Source organism: Pristis pectinata, chromosome 10 (assembly GCF_009764475.1).
Source record: "Pristis pectinata isolate sPriPec2 chromosome 10, sPriPec2.1.pri, whole genome shotgun sequence".
In the NCBI taxonomy this organism is placed as follows: domain Eukaryota; kingdom Metazoa; phylum Chordata; class Chondrichthyes; order Rhinopristiformes; family Pristidae; genus Pristis; species Pristis pectinata.
Window position 1 is genome coordinate 56,744,470 of NC_067414.1, and position 22,863 is coordinate 56,767,332.

The following is a 22,863-nucleotide window of genomic DNA, read 5'->3' on the forward strand; positions in this document are numbered from 1 at the left end:
CCTTTGCAATTCCTGTGGGAGTATTCACTCAAGGAAGTATCCAATCGAATTTCCCGACTGAAGCACATAACACAGAATGGTCATTATTGTGCTTCACTCATTTGGGATGGGATTGGAGGGGGCAGAAGGAAGGGATTAATATCCATTTTCAATTGTATATCACTCAGATAGAAGGTGGGGTGGGGTGCAGTTATGCAATTGAGTTCTGAGGCAACAGTGCTCAAATTTGGGTGAAGGTAAATCATCATAAGTCACTTATGTGCCACATATGCAAAGAATTAATAAATTACTTCAAATATTTATCTTAGAATTTCTTAATTTGATCAACAGGAATAAAAGTGAATGTGAAGCAACTAGGTCATGCATAATGTTACAACAAAAATTCCAAATGTGCAAGGGAGTAAGTACCCAATAAAGTGCCAATCATGATAGCTTTGAGTATTGACTTAAAAATCAAACAAAAAAAAGACTTCTCTCTGTTTATAAAGACTTTTATTTGCTAAACAAAACTAATAAATACATAAAATTGTCTATTTCTTCTTACTTAATTTTCTATCTTTAGTTCCCATCATCGAAGAAGATTGAAGAGTTTTGGATGCTTGTAAGGGCATAGTTGTCTTCTGGAGTTTTAAATCGAGAATTTGAAATGTAGTTTCAATTTCTTTTTGCAGTATTTCAGAAGTTGCTGTCATCTGTATATTCTGTGCAGCTTTGACAATTTCTTCTAATTTCTGAAAATGAAGCAGTTTGTGGTAGTAAAATAACAAGCAGTTTCTAAGTCAGCAAGTAAGTGTACAATTAATACATTGGACAAGAGGCAATCTTCCAGTTACATCTATTTTGCAATAATATGAACATCAGAGACAGGAGCACTGGCCCCTTGATCTTCACTATTCAACAAGATCATGGCCAATCTCTTACCTTAACATTATTTTCCTGTTCTATCCCCATATCCCCTGATTCTTTAATATCCAGAGACAAATCAACCTGTTCTGAATGCAGTTTATTACTGAATGCACACAGCCCGAGGGTAGAGAATTCTCCACCCTCTGAGTGAAGTAATTTCTCCTCATTTCTTCAAACATGACCAATGCCTCATTTTGGACTATGACCCCTAGTTCTAGACTCTTTAGACAGTGAAAATATCCTCCCCATATCTACTATGTTGATCTTTCAACAAATTTTGTATATTACAATGAGGTTAAGTCTGATCTTAAGAAAATGAAAGCCTAGTCTGCTCAATTTCTCCTCAAATGACAGATCTGCCATCCCAAGAACCATCTAGTGAATCTTCACTCAGTGCACTCCTTCCAAAACAAGTATGTCCTTTTTTTTAAATAAAGGAGACCAAAATGTTCCAGATGTGCTCTCATCAAGTTCCTATATAATTGTGGTAATACCCCTTTACTCTTGCAATAAAGGCCAGCATACCATGTGCCTTCCTAACTGCCTGTAGTACCATAGTACCTGCATGTAGCTTTCAGAGGCATGTATAAAAGGACATCAGGTCCCAATAAACATCATTTCCAATTTCTCATTATTAAAAAAAAACATGTTTTTGTTTTTTTTTCTGGCCAAGTGGATAACTTTACACCTTCCCATATGTACTCCATCTGCAAGTTGTTGCCCACAAACATGGCTTGTTTCTATCCCCTTGAAGCCTCCTAACATCTTACCACAACTCATATTTCCTTCTATTTTTGTTTTATAATCAAACAACTTATATTACATTTGGCTCCTTCAGCCAAATTGTTGATATAGATTGAGAATAGTTGGAACCCAAGCATTGATTCCTGCAGTACCCCACTAGGCACAGCCTGCTAAGCTCGGAAAGATGCATTTATTCCTGGTCTTTAATTGTATCTGTTAACTAACTCTCAATCCAAGGTAGTATATTATCCCCAATTGTATGTGTTTTAATCTTGTTCACCAATCTCCTGTGTGAATCTTATTTAAAAGCCTTCTGAAAATCCAAATACACCACCTCTGTCGGTTCCCCCTCATCTACCCAACTATCTCCATCTTTCAAACTCCAATAGATTAGTTGAATGTGATTTCCCTTTCACATTGAATAATACTGCTCATTACTCAAATTCAAGGGCACAAGACCAACTTCTTCAAATAATCTATCTAACAATGACAAGGAAAAGTGTTTCTGAAGGATGGAAGTATAACTCTGTTGTCACTAGTTATAAAGAATAATTATATACAAATAATAAAACATAAATGTTTTGGAAAAACTCAGGTCAGGCATCATTAAACCATTTAAACTCACCCTATCACAAATGTTCCCTTGTTCTCCATGTCCCTTCCTTATCTCTCTCCTACTGAAAACTGTATCACTCTCTTTCCCAGTTCTGACGACAGGTTGCAGACCTGAAACACTGACTGCTTCTCTTTCCACAGAAGCTACCTGACTTGCTGAGTTTTTTTTCAGCTTTTTCTGTTTTTGTTTCAGATTTTCACCATGTGTAGGTTTTTGATTTTCAACTTTATCAATGGTTATCACAGTTAGAAAGAGAAGGCTATAAAATTTTCCAATCTTTTAAGGATCTGTTGATCTTCACTAAGAATTCTTGATAAATCAAAGGTAATGGGCATCATGGTGCTCCAGGGAACGCACATGTTCTCATGATCCTGCCATACACTGAGCTTCTAAATTCAATTATCTCATTTTGGGGTTGTGTTGAGTCAAAGTGTAACAACGCTAATCCTTCCTGCTTCCTACGGAATATATTGGCAAAAGCCAAGCAGCAGTGAGATTTTGTTTTGACATACAGCTCCTGTGCTAGATGCACAAATCACAAAATAGCACAGTCCAAGTCCACAACTTTGGGTTGAAGTTATTGCATGCACGATCACAAGGAGTTTCATATTGGAACATTTATCCAATCCCATATTTATTCATCTCGTAAACTTGGCAAACCACTTGAGATCATTATGGTTGACAAAATATTTTAAGCTAGAATTACCTTCAAAGCCTGATGTGTACTCTGGACGCAAATACTTCTACTGTCAGCCATACTCTTTAGTATGACGAGTAAGCTAACATCTTCAGAGGCTTATATTTTCTAAAAATCACCATGTTCACATTTGAAGTTAGAAACAGAGTTGGATTGGGAATAATGTGTTAAACTTTACCAAGAAGGGTTGAAAGAAAAAAAAATTATAAACAGAGCACACAACATTAAAGGGTTATTGGAAGTCTCAGAGAGAGAATCTAATTTTCATATAGCTAATAGTAAAAAGTAATGTTGTTATGTCAGGCAGAAAGTCAGGCATGTTAATTAGTTTACTCATTAACAAGTACTGGATTTGAATATGCTGGTTTCAGGAAAAGTCATTTCAAAAGCATTCAAAAGTTGTAGAAGAAACTTCTCTGAATACCTGAGGAATATGGGTAGGTACGCTGATCCTTTTCAACAGGTTTGTTTTCAATAATGTGTGCAGGAGAATAAGGTCAAAAATTTGAAGATTATACTTACCATTGTTTGCTAATTACTTACAAAATGGCTAGTTCAAGAATGATGCAAGGAATATCTTGAGGGAATCAAATTTCTTCTTCAAACATTGGAATCATACAATACCAAAGGATTATAGCTATATTTTCACATTATAGTTTTGGGATTAAATTACACGCATTTGACCTCCTGCTCCAACAATGGAATCCGCACTGACTTTACATCAGCTAATGGATTGAGTAAGTAGGGCGACCTCATGCACTTGAATAGGACTGCCAACCTTGATTGAGAAATGACTTTTTAAAAATTTTAATCTTGATGTTTTGTATTGACTTCTATCACTTCAATGTGTTTAAGTGAACTTTTTAAAGAAATGTTTTAACATTATCACTATGTGTTAAAATAATGAGAGTTTTACACAGGCCTAGAAATTCACGTGTGTACTAAAATGGTGCCATAGGAGAGATCTGGCCCAGGTTGTTCCAGTTTTTCCCTGGGAAATGTCATGCAGGTATTGTGTGAATAAGCAATGTGATTTACCATCTTCTGCAGTTGTGCAAATTAACTATTTTTTTCAGGAATTATGCACATATCTTGTACAAAATTACACTACGTGAAGTTATGGTTAGAGATCCTAAAATAGTGATGCTCAACTGTAATGGCTTAGGGTAAATTAAGGGATTTTTTTTTAAACTGTTTGTGGTCCATGCTGTTTCTTTTCATTATAAGTAAGGTCCACTGTGGCAGAGTGACACCAACCATACAGTGCACAATGAATGATAACACTGATGCATGCGCAGCTTCCTTTGCATGCTATATATATTTATTATGTGCTATATAGTCCTAAGCAAGTTATGCGCGCAGTTTGCTCATGTGCCGTGTAAATGAATCTCTAGACTACAGAGCTCTGCTTTCATCAATTTGAGTGCAGTTTTTCGAAGTTTTAATATTGGATTACTGTCAAAAAACGCAGTAAAGGCCTACTTCTTCTGTTTCTAAATGACTTCAAGGCGGCACAAATTTGGTGAGGATAGAGTGAAAGGAGGAAGACTAACAAAATCTTAAATGAACTTCCTCATTCATAAATCATTAGGAATCTCTGCAAGGAGGTTTTCAGGTTAGAAAATCCTGCCCTCTGCTGTTAAATTTACCAAATGCAACAAAAAGTCTAAAAAATGAAAACTCAAAATTGCATAGAAAACACTTAAAATATTGAATTTTGCTGGTTTATTATGTCAACTGAGCAGAACCATGTTCAAAATCAAAGACACAAAAATTACGAACCATCTAGAATCCTTGGGGGCTATGTAGAACTGAGGAATGCTCTTTCTTTGTATTCATCCTACATGGTCACAAGATTCCATATGGGATCTGAGAACCACTTCTCCAACAAAAAGTAAAGCAGCAAGGTAATGACACCATACTCTAATCTTAACAAATGTCATATTGCCTAATAGGCACTAAATAGAATGATAAAGGTCCCAGCATTATTTTAAAGGATCATGAAGTAGTTGCAAATTGGTACCTGCATAATTTGAGCATTGGTTTAATTGCAGCATTCCTAAACTGTACTAGGCTAAGATTTGCATAGTATGCAGGAAATAGTCCAGTTAAAGACGCAAGAATTCACGCTTAAAGGAGTTACTTAGTAGTAGCTCCTTTCCGGAAATTCATTTCTGGATTAGTGTGGAAATTGAACACAACTAAAAGAATGAAAAAAGAGACCACAGAGCAGAACAAGCTGCTAGAAGTCACAGAAGGAAGAAGGGCAGAGGGCACTCAGCTGGCAGCAATATCCACCCAGTATCTTCCCAGGGCATCTTCAAGCACGGTTTTCAATGCCTTGAAGTTTTGGAGGAGCCCCATGGTACTTATTTGAGTAGACCAAGATTATTATGATACTTGCACGGCCTTACAGCCTACTATGTATGAAGTTGAGAAGCAAGAATATGCAATGCAGCAATATAGAACTGGAAGAATATTAGGAACAAGAATGTCTACAACATGGCCAACACCTTCTTGTGCAGGTTCCAGGTGATCATGTTATTCATAAGCTTTTCCAGTACATTCAAACACACTACCCTAGTCAACACTTTTCCTCTGCCTCTGCCACCACAATCATCTGGTTACCAAAACAGAATAAAAATCCTCTATAAGATCCATGTTCAATTTAAGTTTTATAAATTTGCATTACATAATGCACATGAAATCAAACATATAACCCTTCTGGATTTCTTTGATGCCAACCTTCTGTATACTTTTCCAAGGTGTTTCCCCAAGAGCTGTAGCACAAGGGTGGAATACTGCTGACCTTCAATTAAGGAGACAGCTGATGACCTTGGATGATGACTGAGCAACCCTGGGCCAAAAAAGCCTGGCTTTAGACTGCACCACATTGTCATGAGCAGGAACAGATTTGGTTAAAAATAAAAAAAAGACTCTAGAGATCTGAAATAAAAAAAGAAAATGCTGGAAAAACTCAGGTCAGGTGGCATCTGTGGAAAGAGAAACAGTCAATGTTTCAGGTCTGTGATAGTTTGGGCTGGCTGAGATGATGAAATTGAGAAAACCTTCCTTCATCCAGTTGTCCCTCATTCCACTTAGCTGTGTACTACTGAGGCTTAGTTTTCAGAACTTCTGAACTGACTTCTCTGAAGCAGAATTATTGTGCAATTGTAGCGACTCACCGCACCGGCATCGAACCGGCTCCCAACATCGTCGGAGGCCCCGATCCAAGATGGCGCGCGGCCCTCCTTCTTCCCCAGCGTTGGGCTGGGAAAGCCTGTGCGCGGGAAGGTCAGGTAACATGTGCGTGATGTCAGCGCGGGAATTGCTCGGCTATTAAAGGCGCACTGCGCCCCGGTCGGCATTCGACCTTCGATTTCGAAACCAACGACTCTGTGTCTTCATTTGGTAGTGTGTAGCTAGCCGCTACATTGGTGACCCTGACAGGCCCAAACGTTTTTGGACCCACGATGTCTGCACAGCAAGAGGTACAGGCAGTAGCCCTTAAACTGCCCACCTTCTGGACCCTCCGGCCCAGTGTCTGGTTTGACCAGGCCGAGGCCCAGTTCCAGGTTTGCCAGATCACCAGGGACGACACCAAGTACTATTACGTGGTGGGTGCCCTCAACCAAGACACCGCCGCCCAGGTCGAGGATTTCATCCAGGTGCCCCCGGGGGAGGAGAAGTACGATAAGTTCAAGACCCTCCTCCTCAAGACTTTCGGCCTTTCCCGACGCGAGCGAGCCTCCCGTCTCCTCCACCTCGATGGGTTGGGCGACACGCCCCCCTCCGCGCTCATGAATGAGATGTTGGCCCTGGCAGACGGGCATAAGTCCTGCCTGTTGTTTCAGCAGATCCTCCTGGAGCAGTTACCTGACAACATCCACTTGCTCCTGGTGGATGCCGATTTCAGCGAACCCCGGAAGGTGGCCGCCCGAGCGGATGTCCTTTGGCAGGCGAAAAAGGAGGGCGGGGCGTTCGTCGAGCGCGTTGCCACACCACGCCATGTACCCAGTGGCCCAGCAGGCCAGACCCGGTGATCGAACGCCCTCCACCCACCACCAGGTCTGAGGCACCGACTGACCAATGGTGTTTCTACCACCGGCGGTGGGGTGCTGACGCCCGCAGATACCGGCCACCATGCGGTTTCCAGGAAACGCCAGAGCCAGCCGCCGATGGCTACGGTAGCTGGCCACCCGGATAGCCTCTTGCATGTGTGGGACAGGCGTTCCGGATGTTGGTTCCTATTGGACACCAGAGCTGAAGTCAGCGTCGTGCCTCCCAACAGCCGTGAGACTCGCAACTGTACACCAGGACCCACCGTCAGAGCCACCAACGGCAGTGCCATTCGGACCTTTGGCACCCGGTTGGTACACCTCCAGTTCGGCACCTGCGACTTTACTTGGAGGTTCATCCTGGCCGCCGTCGCGCAACCACTCCTTGGGGCTGACTTCCTTCGTGCCAACAGTCTGCTGGTTGACCTGTGGGGTAAGCGCTTGGTACATGCCAGGACCTTCCAAACGTTCTCGTTGGGCGAGGCCCAGCTGCCGGCCCCACATCTCGACTCAGTCACCACGTCGACCAACGAGTTTGCCAGGGTCCTGGCAGAGTTCCCGTTCATACTAACGCCCCAGTTCTCCACCACCTTGCCCAAGCATGGCATCCAGCACCACATCCCCACCCAGGGCCCTCCCCTCTGCACCTGGCGGCTACCCCCAGACAAGCTCCGCCTCGCGAAGGAGGAATTCAGAAAAATGGAGGAGCTGGGGATCATCCGCAGGTCGGACAGCCCATGGGCCTCTCCGCTACACATGGTCCCCAAGGCAGCCAGAGGCTGGCGGCCCTGTGGCGATTACCGACGCCTCAACGACATCACTACCCCGGACCAGTACCCCGTGCCGCACATTCAGGACTTTGCTGCCAACCTACATGGGCGGTCCATTTTTTCCCCCCCAAGGTCGACCTCGTCCGCAGGTATCACCAGATCCCGGTGCATTCCGACGACATTCTGAAGACGGCACTGATCACACCTTTCGGCCTCTGAATTCATCCGGATGCCCTTTGGTCTCAAGAATGCTCCTCAGTCCTTCCAACGACTCATGGACGCGGTTGGGCGCGACCTTGACTTCGCCTTCATATACCTTGACGACATCTCGATCGCCAGCAACAGCCGCCAGGAACATTTCACGTACCTCCGCCAACTCTTTTCTCGCCTGAGGGATTTCGGCCTGTCCGTCAACCCAGCCAAATGCCAATTCAGGCTGGAGACAATCGATTTCCTGGGTCATCGGATTGACAAACACGGCGCCTCGCCCCTGCCTGCGAAGGTCGACGCCATCCGCCATTTCGCCAGACCCACCTCCATCAAGGGCCTGCAGGAATTCCTCGATATGGTAAACTTTTATCACTGGTTCATACCATCCGCGGCCCGCATCATGCACCGGTTGTTTGCTCTCCTGTCGGGCAGAAGCAAGGACATTGTTTGGTCAGAAGAGGCTCACAGTGCATTCGTCAAAACCAAGCAGGCCTTGGCGGACGCGGTCGTGTTGGTGCATCCTCGCACGGACGTCCCGACTGCCCTCACAGTCGACGCCTCCAGCACAGTGGTCGGAGGCGTGCTAGAACAGCTTATCGAAGGGTGTTGGCAACCGCTGGTGTTCTTCAGCAGGCACCTTCGACCACCAGAGCTCAAATATAGCACCTTCGACCGCGAGCTGTTGGCGTTGTACCTGGCCATCAGACACTTCCGTTACTTCTTGGAGGGCAGGCCGTTTACAGCTTTCACCGACCACAAGCCATTGACCTTTGCCTTCAACAAGGTCTCAGATCCCTGGTCAGCGCGGCAACAGCAGCACTTGGTGGACATCTCGGAGTTCACCACTGATGTCCGCCATCTGTCGGGGAAAGAGAACATGGTCGCGGATGCACTGTCACGGCCCACCATCCAAGCTTTATCCTGGGGGTGGATTTCGGCGCCTTAGCGGAGGCGCAGCGAACGGACCTGGAGGTGCCCAGCTACCACACCACAGTCTCGGGCCTGCAACTGCAAGACCTTCTGGTAGGCCCCGGTGAGCACACCCTGCTCTGCGATATCTCCACAGGTAGACCCCGCCCCATCGTCCCAGCTGCCTGGCGCAGACGGATGTTTGATGCCATCCACGGCCTTGCACACCCATCCATCTGGACTACTGTCCGGATGGTGTCAGACAAGTTCGTCTGGCATGGCCTGCGTAAACAGGTTTCCAAATGGGCCCGGTCCTGCACTCACTGCCAGACCTCGAAAGTACAGCAGCACGTCAAGGCCCCCTTGCAGGATTTTCAGCTTACCTGCCGGAGGTTCGACCATATCCATGTTGACCTGGTCAGCCCCCTCCCAGTCTCCCGAGGAGCACAATACCTCCTCACGATTGTCCACCATTTTACCCGCTGGCCTGAAGCCATTCCCTTCGCAGATACCTCCGCCCAGTCCTGCGCACGGGCCCTTTTGTCAACTTGGGTGGTCCGTTTCAGTGTCCGGGCACATATCACTTCCGACAGGGGAGCTCAATTCACCTCTGGCCTATGGTCTGCTGTCACCGACTTGTGGGGTTGCTGGATCCACCTCACCACCGCCTATCACCCGCAATCCAATGGGCTGGTGGAAAGGTTCCATCGCCACCTGAAGTCGGCGCTCATGGCCCACCTTAAAGGGGCCCAACTGGGTAGACGAACTCCCCTGGGTCCTGCTGAGGATACGCACTGCACCAAAAGAGGACCCGCATGCCTCATCCGTGGAGATGGTCTACGGAACACCCTTAGTCATCCCGGGCAAGTTCCTACCAGCCCCTCGGGGGCCAGAGAAGGGACCTACCGCGGCGCTCGACCGGCTGCGCCAGCGGCTTGGAAGCCTGGCCCTGATTCCCACCTTGCGGCACGGACAGGTCCTGGCCCATATGCCGACTTCCTTCCAAGACTAAGTTTGTCTTTGTCAGGAGGGGCACGCACCGATCACCGCTGCAACGGCTGTACGAAGGGCTGTTCCGGGTCATCAGGAACAATGGATCTACGTTCGTGCTGGACATTGGGGGGGGGGGGGGGGGGGCGCGCGAGGAGGTGTTTACGGTTGACCGGCTGAAGCCGGCTCATTTAGACTCGGACCAACCCATGGTGGTACAGCGAGTGCAGCGCAGGGGCAGGCCACCCAAGTCATAGTTTATTTAATTCTAGTTTTCGCGAAGGTATTGCCGGTTCTGGGGGGTTACGTAGCGACTCACCGCACCGGCATCGAACCGGCTCCTGACATCGCGACGTCGTTGGAGGTCCCGATCCAAAATGGCGTGGGGCCTTCCTTCTTCCCCAGCGTTGGGTTGGGAAAGCCTGTGCGCGGGAAGGTCAGGTGACATGCACGTGACGTCAGCGCAGGAACTGCTCGGCTATTAAAGGCGCACCGCGCCCCGGTTGGCATTCAACCTTCAATTTCGAAACCAAAGACTCTGTCTTCATTTGGTAGTGTGTAGCTAGCTGCTACACAATCTTGTCCACCAGCAAGCTAGTAACTGTGTTATCCTCCGTCCCTATACTGGTTAACACCACATCCAGATCACTCCTAAAACACCTTTAGAAGAAGTGTCAGATCAAGTGAGCATTTCTCCTCATATTCATAATCTCTTTCTTTCTCTCTGATTGAGAAGGTCCCAGTTCTTGGATACCTGCAATAGAAAGCAGGCAAGAGTTGGGGTTTGGTGAAGGGATTGAGAATGAGTGCACATTTACACTATATGCAGCATGCAAGTAGAGAGAGATTTGTGATGAGGGAGAAGTGAAAGGGTTGGGTAAGCAGGTTTCGTTATCATATTGGGCTTCCCCTTTTCCTATCTTCAGTCCTGAAGAAGGGTCCTGACCCAAAACATTGACTGCCTGCCTTCCACGGATGCTGCCTGGCCTGCTGAGTTCCTCCAGCATCATAGTGCTTTTCGTATAGACTCCAGCATCTGCAGTCCTTTGTTTCTCCTCATCGTCGTCCATTTGATAGCTGCCACCAGTGTCCATGGCTAGTATGCCTTCTTCTAAGGCTAGTACTGTCTTCTCTTGTGGTGGGGAGCAGGAGGGGGGTTAAAAACCTTGTGTTCCATAGAACAAAGTTATGTACTGACTAAATGGGGGTTATGGGAAGGTGGATGATGGCAGTTATGGAGAAATGAGCAATGACTAAGGCAAATGATGCTGGAGCTAATGTAAGCTATTTGAAATTTGAGTTTACTCATCTTGAAAACCTATATCAGGTTGTTAATCTTCTTTCTGCATGACATTCATACTTATGAAATTACACTCCTGGCACCAACCTCCACTGATCTTTCTTCTCACTGTCTCCTGAGTAAATGACTGGTAGGCCTGCTGCGGATACAGGATGTCTCTCCTTCTCACTCATTAAGACTCCAAAGCTGTTGCAGCGCAAGATTCAGTTTTGAATTGGCTCTCATTATTTCTTGCAGATACAAAGCAAATGCAATGCACAAGAGAAGACTCGTGTTTAATCGCCACTGCAACTTACAATATCAGTTGCAATCCCTAATGCATCATGTTACCTCACCCCATATCCACACCATTTCCATTCCATCCAACCTCTCCCATCTAATGCTCTGCTGATGCATATATGCAATGAACCATGCAAGTAAAGCTCACTGCATGCAGCAATCCAAAAAGCAGTTAAAAGCACAAACTTAACTTACATCCTGAAGACCAATGTATGAGCATAGATTAATTAGGGCAAAGCAATTGCAATGACCATTTTGTGAGATTATCAATCTTAAACTCACTTGGATCTGAAAATAATTCAACATTAAAATGTACAATTATTTTTAATCTATGTAAAATGTCATTGCACCAACATATCAACAGTAATTAGACTTCAAAAATAATTAGTTGTGTATAGAGTATGTGAAAGAAAAAAAAAATTTCTTCTTTGTTTAGTGTTGGTGCAGATATAGTACTCATTTGAAAAATAGAATTGTGTGTCAGTAACTTGCTAGATTTATTTGCTATATTTTACTCTATTGATTGTGTAAGACAATGAGAATGTACTATACTAGTGAAGACAGTAATTAAGCCTGCATTTATAATATAAGCATTGCACCAGTCAAAGCAGTGGTTATAATGGAAATGCAGCCTTAATTAGCTTCAAATGTAACTCCATTTACTAACTTATTTTTTACTAAGTAGAAAAATTGGAAGACACAATTGTAAAGAAGACACATCTATGGAGTACATGCTGTTAGAAAATAGTCTATTCCTGTTATAACCTTAAACTCCTGTCTACCATATCAAATTAGCCTAATTCCAATTTTACCAATTAATTAACTACTGAAAATTGTCATCTAAAAATTTGTTACAATATATTTTGAAACAGGTTGTTGGAATTGATTAAAAAAAAAGGGCTCACTTACTGCTTTTTCAACCACTTCTATATTTTGAAATTTGAGGTCCTTGTAAAACTTGTCCATTTCTTGTTCACTTTTCAGCTGTCTGGCCTCACGAAAAGCTGACATACCATTACGTAACTGGGCTTCAGCTTCACTGAGTTTAGCCAGCTGTTGCTGGTATTCCCAAAGCTCAATGTCTGTTCCATTCTTCAGAGGTGGAACTTCTTGGGGTACGTGGACTTCAAGTTCATGTATGGTTTGATCAACCTCTCTGACTTTGCACAGTACAAACTGGTAGAGATGATAATGTTTGAAGAAAGTTCCGAGTAAATAATTGGCTAAATGTTGGAGGTAATTAGATTTCAGTTTATTTTGGTATTGTTCACATTTATCCCACAATTTTCCAATAGCCTCCTGAATAGTTTTTCCTGAAAGTGAAATCAAAACAAAATAACTTATAATTAGGTTTTTCAACATACTTACCATTTAATGGCAAATCTGTAAGAATAGCCATTTTAAAGCAACGATATAAAGAAGCTGCAAAGGAAAATCACCTGAAAGGGTTTCTGAACCCATTGAGGATACTTATCATAATGGCAAATGTAAATCCAGACAATGCAGAACCTTTCGGTAAACATGGCCACACTGGCAGGGAGCCAGCAGAGATTCAATGGGTCAAATGTCTTCCTTCTGTGCTGTAACCATTCTCGGATTCTAACCAATGTAGGAAATGTGGACTTGCTTGAGCTCAAAAACATTCAGCTTGAGAAACAGTCGAAATGCTACTCTCATGATGGAGAGTGATAAAGGATTTCTTGAATACACATAGGAAAGGTAGCCACATGAAATTAAAAGAGAAATAGTGAAGTACAGAAAGGGAGGTAGAAAGCCACCACTGGGGTAGGCTTGGATTGGTGTGGAAAACAGCTCAAGATCTTAAGTTGGCTGATTTATATTTGGGATACCTATCACATAGGAGAAGGCCATTACACGGGCATTGAAACCGAAAAATGCCATGGATCCATGCTGAAGTGATTGAACAAGAGAGTGTTCCGGTCATAATATTCTATAGCTGTGACTAGTTCACTATGGCCTCTACTACCTCCCAGATACCACTAGAAAGGATATAAAAGGAGTGGTCAGTGAGGATGTTAAAAATGGAAGATGAAAAACCTGACACATTGGCTCTTGCAAGTTCCATTGATATAGAAAGTAAAAATCTAGAGACATTATGAAGGGGACTTGGGGAATTATGAACGAAGCATGCACATTTCCAGACAAAGGTGCATCAGCTGACAAAAACAGTATGCTTCCTTTAATCCTTGTGTGAAACATTTGTATATATGAAATTGGAATTGAACTCTCCATTTCACTACTGGTTTAATATCAGTATCACATTTTCTCATACATCTCCACAGACTCAACAAGGTTAGTCGTTTCAAAATTAATACAGACCTACCCAGCTATTCTGGAATATACCTGAATGTGCTGAAGAACAAGTATACTGATTGCCATTTGAGATAGGGCTACAACAGCTAATCATGTAATTAAATTAAATCATGAAATTGCACAAAACCCAGAGTCAACAGAACAAGGGAAACATTCACGTGCTTTGTGAAGAGCATTGCTCTCATAGAATGAAGTCGTTACCAAGGTGACTTACCTAGTTTGTCAATGTAAAAATGACAAGATTAATCACAGGTTTTCATCAGTTGAACTAGCTGTTTTCATATGGGGTAAACTTCGCTAATTAAACCATAGATTAACACAGAATCAAGCTGTAATGATAAATGGACACTTTAAATTTCTGACATCTCAAATTTAATACAAGATTTTGTTGGCCAGACTTTTATGTTTGAATGTAGTATCCCATAAATCTTCCTACTTGCCTACTTTCCATCGTATTTTTACTAATTTGATATTTTAAATAATTGCATAATATTCATAGAAGACACATTTAGACCCTTGCATTTGGACTGCATTTTTTTTTAATCTCACAGTTCCCTTCCATGTATCTCTGTTATTTAAAGATTATATTTTACAATCATCTTGAAAAATTCTTATAGTATTATTTTAAAGTCACATCTCAGAAGTGTTCACAATACAGAATTCCGCACACTTTTATCCGATTATGTGATGGGGCATAGCTGGTAAAACCAGTATTTATTGCCCATGACCAATTACCCTCCAGAAGGTGTTGCTAAGCCACCATCTTTAATCCATTTGGAGCAAAAGTTAGTTACAGATTAAACTAATTTGGAAAAATATTCAATCTTTCAAACATAAGTAACTAAAACTATGTATCCTCAAACTTAAAACAGGCCAGTACTACACCAAAACCTTTATGAACTTAAAATCATTTATGGGAGGGAGAAGATTAACAAAGCAGGCATGAAAATAACCGTCAAACAACAAGGAGACAAAAAATACCTGCATCTTATATAATTCTTGGAAATGCTAGGAAATAATACTAAATAATTATGTGACCTCTTTTTCCTTTAATATTAGCAAGACAGATCATGTTTGTGAACTGTGACAACATGAGATATATAACTTCAGTAATTTTACTATAATTGATGTTGATATATTAGCTAGCCAAATCCACTTCCATCTGCAAACAATACAGGTTGAAATTAAAGTGTCCATTTATCATTACAGCTTGATTCTGTGTTAATCTATGGTTTAATTAGCAAAGTTTACCCATATGAAAATAACTAGTTCAACTGATGAAAACCTATGATTAATCTTGCCATCTGTATCTGCAATACAGGTTGAAACTTTCTGGTCCAGCATTCTGTAATAGAGTCACATAGTCATAGAACAATACAGCGTGGATACAGGCCCTTCGGCCCAACCAGTTCATGCCGACCACATCATCCACCTAGCTAGTCTCAATTTCCTGCATTCAGCCCATATCCCTCCAGGCCCCTCCCCTCCATGAACTATCCAAATGCTTCTTAAGTGATAATATTGTACCTGTCTCAACCACTTCCTCTGATAGCTCATTTCATATACTCACCACCTTCTGCATGAAAAAATTGCCCCTCAGGTCCCTTTTAAATCTTTCCCCTCTCACCCTAAACCTAAGCCCCCTAGTTTTGGATTCCACTACCCTGGGGAAAAGACTGTTACCATCCACCTTATCTATGCCTCTGATAATTTTAAACACTTCTGTAAAGTCGCCCCTCATTCTCATAAATTCCAAGGAATAAAGACCTAGCCTAGCAAACCTCACCCTATAACTCAGGCCCTCTTATCCAAGTAACATCCTCATAAATCTTTTCTGCACTCTTTCCAGTTTAACCACGTCTTTCCTATAACAGGGTGACCAAAACTGTACACAGTACTCCAAGTGCAACCTCACCAATGACTTATATGACTGCAACATAATGTCCTAACTCCTATACTCAATGCCCTGACTGATGAAGGCCAGTGTGCAAAATGCTTTTTTCACCACCCTGTCTACTTGTGACGCTGGTTTCACCAAACTTGTACTCCTTGCACTTATACTCCTGGGTCCCTCTGTTCCATTACACTCCCTAGAGCCCTAGCATTCATAGTATAAGTCCTGTGCTGGTTTGACTTTCCAAATTGCATCCCCTCACACTTATCTGTATTGAAATCCATTTGCCACTCCTCAGCCATCTGGCAACTCTCATGGTCCGGCATGTTTTGAGTCTGGGACCATTAGTTTGATAGTAGCCAGCAACAGCAGATGTATTAGCAAATTTATTTTCTGCTTTTCTGTTATGAGCTCTATTATACATACAATGTACCCCAACATTACAGCAGTAAGGATAATGGAAACTCATCCTTACAGAATTCATAAATCACTACCAGAAAAGATACAGAATAAAAATTCACTTTTACAGAACTTCTGTGAACAAATGAATGAATGAATACATTGATGAATGAATAAACACAAAATCTATACAGAGAACTGAACTAGTTTACAAAGGTCAATGATCGCAGGCTTCTGGTTCACAGTGGGAGGTCACCTAAGGGATTTGCTTTGGAAACTGACAAGGCAATCTCTTCCATTGATACTTGCACAGCCATGGCACGCTACTGATTCACAGGGGGAGGGCACGTCAGAAATTTACTTTGGAAACTGACAAGGGGGGTTCTTGGGGCAATTTCTGTGATCTGGCATTTTCTGTAGTCTGATACCAGTCAGGTGCCAAGAATGCTGGACTAAAAAGTTTCAACCTGTCAATCAAAATGTGAATTCCCAACTTCCATGCAATACATAAGCAATACCAAAGACATATTATAGAATATTAAAGAAACAATTTTTACATGTATTTAAATGTATTAATCAGCAACAGCTTTTAAAACAGTGGCATCCTTGAGCTAATTCCATTATAAAAATAATTACAATAAAGTGCATTTTATTATTACCTTTAGTTTCACAAAGTAGTTCCTGTGAAAAGCATACTGCCACTGCCACACTAGGCCATGGAAATCCTTCTTCAGCAGCAAATATAATAGTATCATATAGATAGTCAAGAAGAATGCCTGGTTTTAAATCTCTCTCTTCATCAAAATCTTCCCACTTTAGCAATTTTGTTAAAAGCCGACGACCATCTTCTTTCTGAAACCAAAGAAATAAAATTATATTTTGAGACAAATCTAACAAACATAATTAAGTTTACAAACAAACTGCAGACCTCAATAACTGGGCACAGTTCCCAAAGGTACACAATGAGGTCTACAACATACAAGAGATGGCACAATAGCACAGCTTGTAGAGTTACTGCCTCACAGCTCCAGCAATGTGGGTTTGATCCTGGCCTTAGGTGCTACCTAAATGGAGGTTGCACATTATCCCTGTGATCACTTAGGTTTCCTCCCACATCCCAAACTCATGTGGGTTGATTGGTTAATTGATCACTGCAAATTGCCTCTAATGTGTAGATAAGTGGTAGAATCTGAGCGGGGAGGGGGGAATTTATGGGAATGTGGAGAGAATTAAAATAAAATGGAATGAGTGTAGATGTGTGTTTGATGGTTGACGTGGAGGGCCTGTTTGCATGCTGTATGGCTCTATGACAAGCTGTAACAAGGCAGGGCAGTCAACAATTCAACTCTGGATCACACCTTGTGAATCTATTCCAATGTACTGTTTTGTCTGCTCACATTCTTAATGTACACAAAACTAAATTGAATTGCTCTCTTCTTTTATATCTCCTATGTCATGCATAACCATTCCTAACTTCTGAGTCAGTGATTCTGAGGCAATTGCTCAATTGCTTCATCTTTACCACTGTTCCCATTTGGATTTCAGGCATTCAAGATCTATGTACTCAGTATTCCCAGTAAAAAAGGAGTTCCTGGGAAAGCAAAAGTTTTCTTTTAAATGAACTGCTGTAAGTTTTAGAAAAGTGTGGATTTCATAAACAAAATTTAGATATAAAGGCAGTTATTTTCCAATGGTTAAATACACAAAGACAATTTGGCCAATATTGAGCTGTCAACTATTAATAATAAATTATCCATTCAACAAAAGATTTAACTTTACTCCAACAGAGAGTGGAAGAATACATCATCTATGAAATAATCACAGACAGAAACCAAAACAAGTACTAAACAAAGTGCATGGGGCTGGAAATTCATTCACACTCTGGGTCACTTTGTTCTGGTGCCACTACAGCAACCCTTCCATTAGCACACATTGTGCAAGACTTCATGGGCATGAGGAATGTGATTTGCAATATTTTGTGGGGATGTGGATATAAACCACATGAAACTTCCAGAGTGACTCAAAACATTGAAAAACTTTTACTCTGTGGCATGATGGTTGTATCTCTGAAAGCAGTAATGATCAACTGCAAATGTTCCCAGGAAGCTGTGGGACTGCTTGGGGTGAAATGTCTAGAAGTTACCCAGACAGACACAAGTGTGACTACAATGCTTCTGAAACAATGTATGGGGATAGTTGTATCACAGATGGATATTTGAAGAACGTATCAGAGCACTTGGTGGTGGTGGGTGGATGGAGGGGAGAGGGTGATGGGGTGCCCCAAAAAGTATAGTAAACCTCATTTGAATATTAACAAAAACCTGATCCACTATTAGAGATCAGCTGACTCCATCAATGTCTTCTGTCAAGGACTTCCCAATAAATATTCAGGTAATGGTGCACCCCATTGAGTACTTCATGAGTGGGCCTGCTTCCTTATATTCCAGTGAATGGTCCATGTTGCATTAAAATGGATATCACTGCTGCAAACACAAGGGATTAAAAGAAAAGTACGTTCAGAAGAATTGTAAGGGTGTGAGAGACACACTTGTGTCTGACTGGGTAACTTCTAGACATTTCATCCCAAGCAGTCCCACAACTTCCTGGGAACATTTGCAGTTGATCATTACTGCTTTCAGAGATACAACCATCATGCCACAGAGTAAAAGTTTGTTCAATGTTTTGAGTCACTGGAAGTTTCATGTGGTTTATATCCAAATCCCCAAACATCCTTCGTGCCTTGACACGTTCCTCACTGGGAAGCATACAACCCAAAGTTTTAAAATGGTACACAAAGTCATGGTTGCAGTTTACAATTGATTTTAACTAAAACTCAATCCCATACTATATATGGGCTGGATTGTACTTGATCTGGCCCACTCTCACACCCTTACAATTCCTCTGAACGTACTTTTCTTTTCATCCCTTGCGGATTGAAAAGTTCTTCAGGCCTCGCTGCCTGTGAGGTAGCGAGGCTCCAGGTAACTAGACCTCAGGCCCTAGTGATGCACCAGGAGATCAGAGGCACCACCATCTGACCTCCAGCGCATTCCTAATTTCAACACTCAAGTCACAAGCAAAGAAGTCAGGGATACTCTAGCTAAAGCTAGCTGGAGGGACTCTGTGGAACTACTGGTTAGTGAGCAGCATGACCTAGTCCATTAAAAATACACACTGTGATTTAATTTCCATGTCACTGTCACAGGATACTGCCATCAAGAAATAAAAAGGTAGGATAACCACAAAAAAGTGAGTTTAGAAGAATTCTAGAAGGTCATTCAAATGTTGTATGTTGGTGAAACAGAATCCAGAAATTCTTCTTGAGAAGAGGAAATAATAAAGGACAAACAGTGAGAAGCATAGGAATGGATTGAGTGGATCAGACCTGAGAGTCTGAATAACTTACTTCAAAAACAACATCATTCAGTGACTCAAAGATGGGCAAAGAAAGAAATGACTGAAAGTATTTATCGATCAGAGCACTGCAGGTAACTTATCTTGACTGGAAACAATCTGGCTGATGATTTTACAAATAAAACACCTGATCCAAGTTAAAACGTTTGGTTCTGAAGTTGACTGTTTTGTTTTTAAAAATTCATGTATAAATTTAAAAAGTACATTTTTAATTTTAACTTCCTTTTGTTCTGTTTTTGAGTAACTCTTTTTACCACTGTGATATTATTAAAATGTATGTTTCTATTTAGTGGCTGCACTAATATTAATCACAAGATACCCTTTATTCCCCTGATCTCCCACTCTGCCATTAGAATCAGCACTGAGTTCTGCATTGAAACACAAACATTCTGACCTGTGGGGCTGGATGTGCTTCACATGGATCGCCATCCTTGATTAAAAAGGTAAGCACAGAAGTGATTTGCTGATTTTTTCTGATATTGGGTTAAATTTATTTGACCTGTTTATAACTGTTTCTGACTATTGGAAATATTTAAAACCAGTAAAAAAGGCCTTTGACCAAACAAGCTATCAAAAGCCCTACAGGGTGTCCCATAGCAGGGCCTTGGGATATAATGCCTGATGCCTGTGGTGGGCCAGATGACATGATCAACAACTTCAAAGATAACTGAGATCTAGGAGGAATAATGCTTTTTGACTGCAATTGCAGAAGATGAGCAGTGCAATGCCGGATAGCAAAATGCAAATATCTCCTACTGAATGCATCTTGCTGCTGTGTGAGGCTAAAAGATGGTGTAAGCTAGACCCAATGGCACTGATGTGACACCACTGCATGATGAATTATGCCAAGATCTACTGACACTCCAGTAGTCATTAGCTGCATGCAGTAAGAGCTTCCTCTTATGGCAGTCAGACTGAGTTGTACCATAATGGTGCACCACCAATAGTTCTCCCCAATGGCCTGACCACTATGTATCCCTCAATTAACAAATTAATCTTAATTTTATAGCCAACAGAACTCTCCACCAACCTCAAATGATGTCGTCCACAAATATATAGTGATATCTGAGGCAACTTTCCTGGCAATAGTTGCTGTTAAGTGTTAGTTCAATGTGATCTCTGGCATCCAGAACCTGCAATGCCATCATATTATCTGTCCTACCAATCCTCTTGAATAATTCTCAATCAGGAGATCATAAAGTGAATCAATGTAACTAGCACTTTAAGTATTTCATTGTGTATGAAAAATAATTATAACATGCACTTGCTTAATGTAGGAGGTAAAATATCATGTACAAACTTTTAAAAAATTCTTTTCATTATGTTTTAAAACGTTGAAGGGAGTGTAATCCTCACGAAGAACTATTTCAGAGTTAGATAAGTTGTTAAGCCGTGAGTATCGTTCACTTCACCATTAAATCATTTTTATCTCATGCAACAAAGCACACTAAAAAAAAGGTAATTATCTGGTGTGTACTGTGTAAATGTTTATAGGTTATTGTTCTATCTGAACTGGCTGCACTTTTGAAACACCACAAATGGTCCAAGTAGTATTTTATTGGCTGTAAACCACTGAGTTTATATATTAATAAATAACCTTGTTTACACAACCCCGAAGTTGTGCAAGGCGTTGTATAGATACTAGTCCTTAGATACTAGTCCTTCCTTGTAATTAGGAAGAGGAGCGTGTTTTTTTTTGATATTCCATGTAATCTGTAGGAGTCTTATCTTCACGGCAGTAGAGTTGGAGATTCCCCATCCATCTCCACCCGTCCTCGCCCCTTTCCCCTCCCATCCTCTTCTCCCTCTTCCCCTCCTACCCACCCCTCCCTATCCTCTCCCCACCCTCAATGACGCCCAGCCCTTTGTGGGGTCCCCGCCGCCACCTCGGCTTCTTTTACCTGCAACCTCATCACCCGCCACACGTCCTCCGCTGTTAGCAAACTCATGGTTGCTAGGGGATGCTGTCTATGTCACATCCGGGAAAGCTCTTTCCGCGCCAACTTGCGCGGTTAACGGGAGCTTCCTGGCAGACTTGGTGAAGGTGCTAGGAGTGGGGTTCCTGGGGCTGGGGAACATCTGATGGCCGCATTTCCGATGTTTCATAGCTTTTCTTTTGTGTTTTTCTATATAGATATCCTGCTTGCAATAGTATTGTCCGCCGCTTTTTAATCTCACTTTTTGCTTCTTGAGGCTAATGTCCATCCCGTCAATAGAGGATAAAGGACGAGGGTCTTGTGAGAGGCGGGGATCGTTTTCATTTGACGCAAAACGGTTAGATATTTTCCCCAAAAGGTTTCAGAATCATCAAACTCCATTTAAGTCTGGATATCAAAATGACAAAATTCTTAACATTGTAATGCTGTATCTAATAAAGTGGGTGGTGTGTATTAGTTAAAATAACATTGCTGCACACACAGGGGCTTAGGCAATGGTATTTAGCCAAGTATTACTCTAAACCCAAGTTGACATTGCGATGGAAGAGGAATGGGAAGGCAGGAATGTGGGTAACAAAATGGGTAACAATAGAAGCGGTTACCTATAAGTGGGAGAGTGAAAAGCAGGGAGAGGGGTAAATGGATATATAAATCTGCTCTCCGCCTTTTCTACATGTTACAAGACTTCTTTTACTCTTTCCAGTTCTGATAATCATCAAGGTGAATGTTAACTCTAGTTCCCTGTCCATAACTATCCCTTCTTCCTATTCTTAATATTCCCACCTATTCTATTCCAGTCCGTCTTCCTGAGTATCTTCTGTTTTTCAATACAAGTTCGAGATACAAGGAATACAAGTATGAGCACAAAAAAGGGAAATAACAGTTAATTTACTTCCTGCATGAATTATCAATTTGGCTGTGAAATATGGAAGAAACTGTTGAATTACAAGGATCCTGGCACTCCAGCCTACTCTCTTACAATCCTTTGTTTTTTTCCTGAACTATAGTAGATAGATACATGTTCTAGATAAGCTAATGCAAGGTTGGAGACAGATGACAAAAATAGGCAATCAATCGTCGTACAGATATGTGACCAAAGCTCATCTTTGTGTTTGGTTTGATACCAAGGCTGGGAATAGCGATTCAATTTAAGACGGCTGCCAGGGACAAGAATGGCTAGGAAATGGATGATTTTTTTGGTGAGCACCAAAGAAAGTTGTGTTAGTCTTCCCAATGTTCAGAGGAGAATAATACTGCTCATGCAGTACTGGATGTTGGATGAGCAGTCTGGTAATTTATAAAGAGTGGAAAGAGCCAAGGATACATCCATGAGGAACAAGGTAACAATATAGAAACGAGAAATCATTGGGAGTGATTTTTCTCAAGGCAATTGTAAATATAAGAAT

At 42.1% G+C, this 22,863-nt stretch overlaps 1 protein-coding gene across 1 annotated transcript; it reads right to left on the minus strand.

Moving 5' to 3' along the window:
- Nucleotides 1–530: 530 nt before the first annotated feature.
- On the minus strand, nt 531–21,478 carry LOC127575226 (uncharacterized protein C8orf74 homolog). The gene is made up of 4 exons (XM_052024937.1): nt 21,422–21,478; nt 16,766–16,958; nt 12,389–12,792; nt 531–731 (listed from the first exon to the last, which is right to left on the minus strand). Exons 1-4 carry the CDS (start codon nt 21,467–21,469, stop codon nt 531–533), a joined length of 846 nt encoding a protein of 281 aa, XP_051880897.1. The 5' UTR covers nt 21,470–21,478.
- Between the last annotated feature and the right edge of the window lie 1,385 nt (nt 21,479–22,863).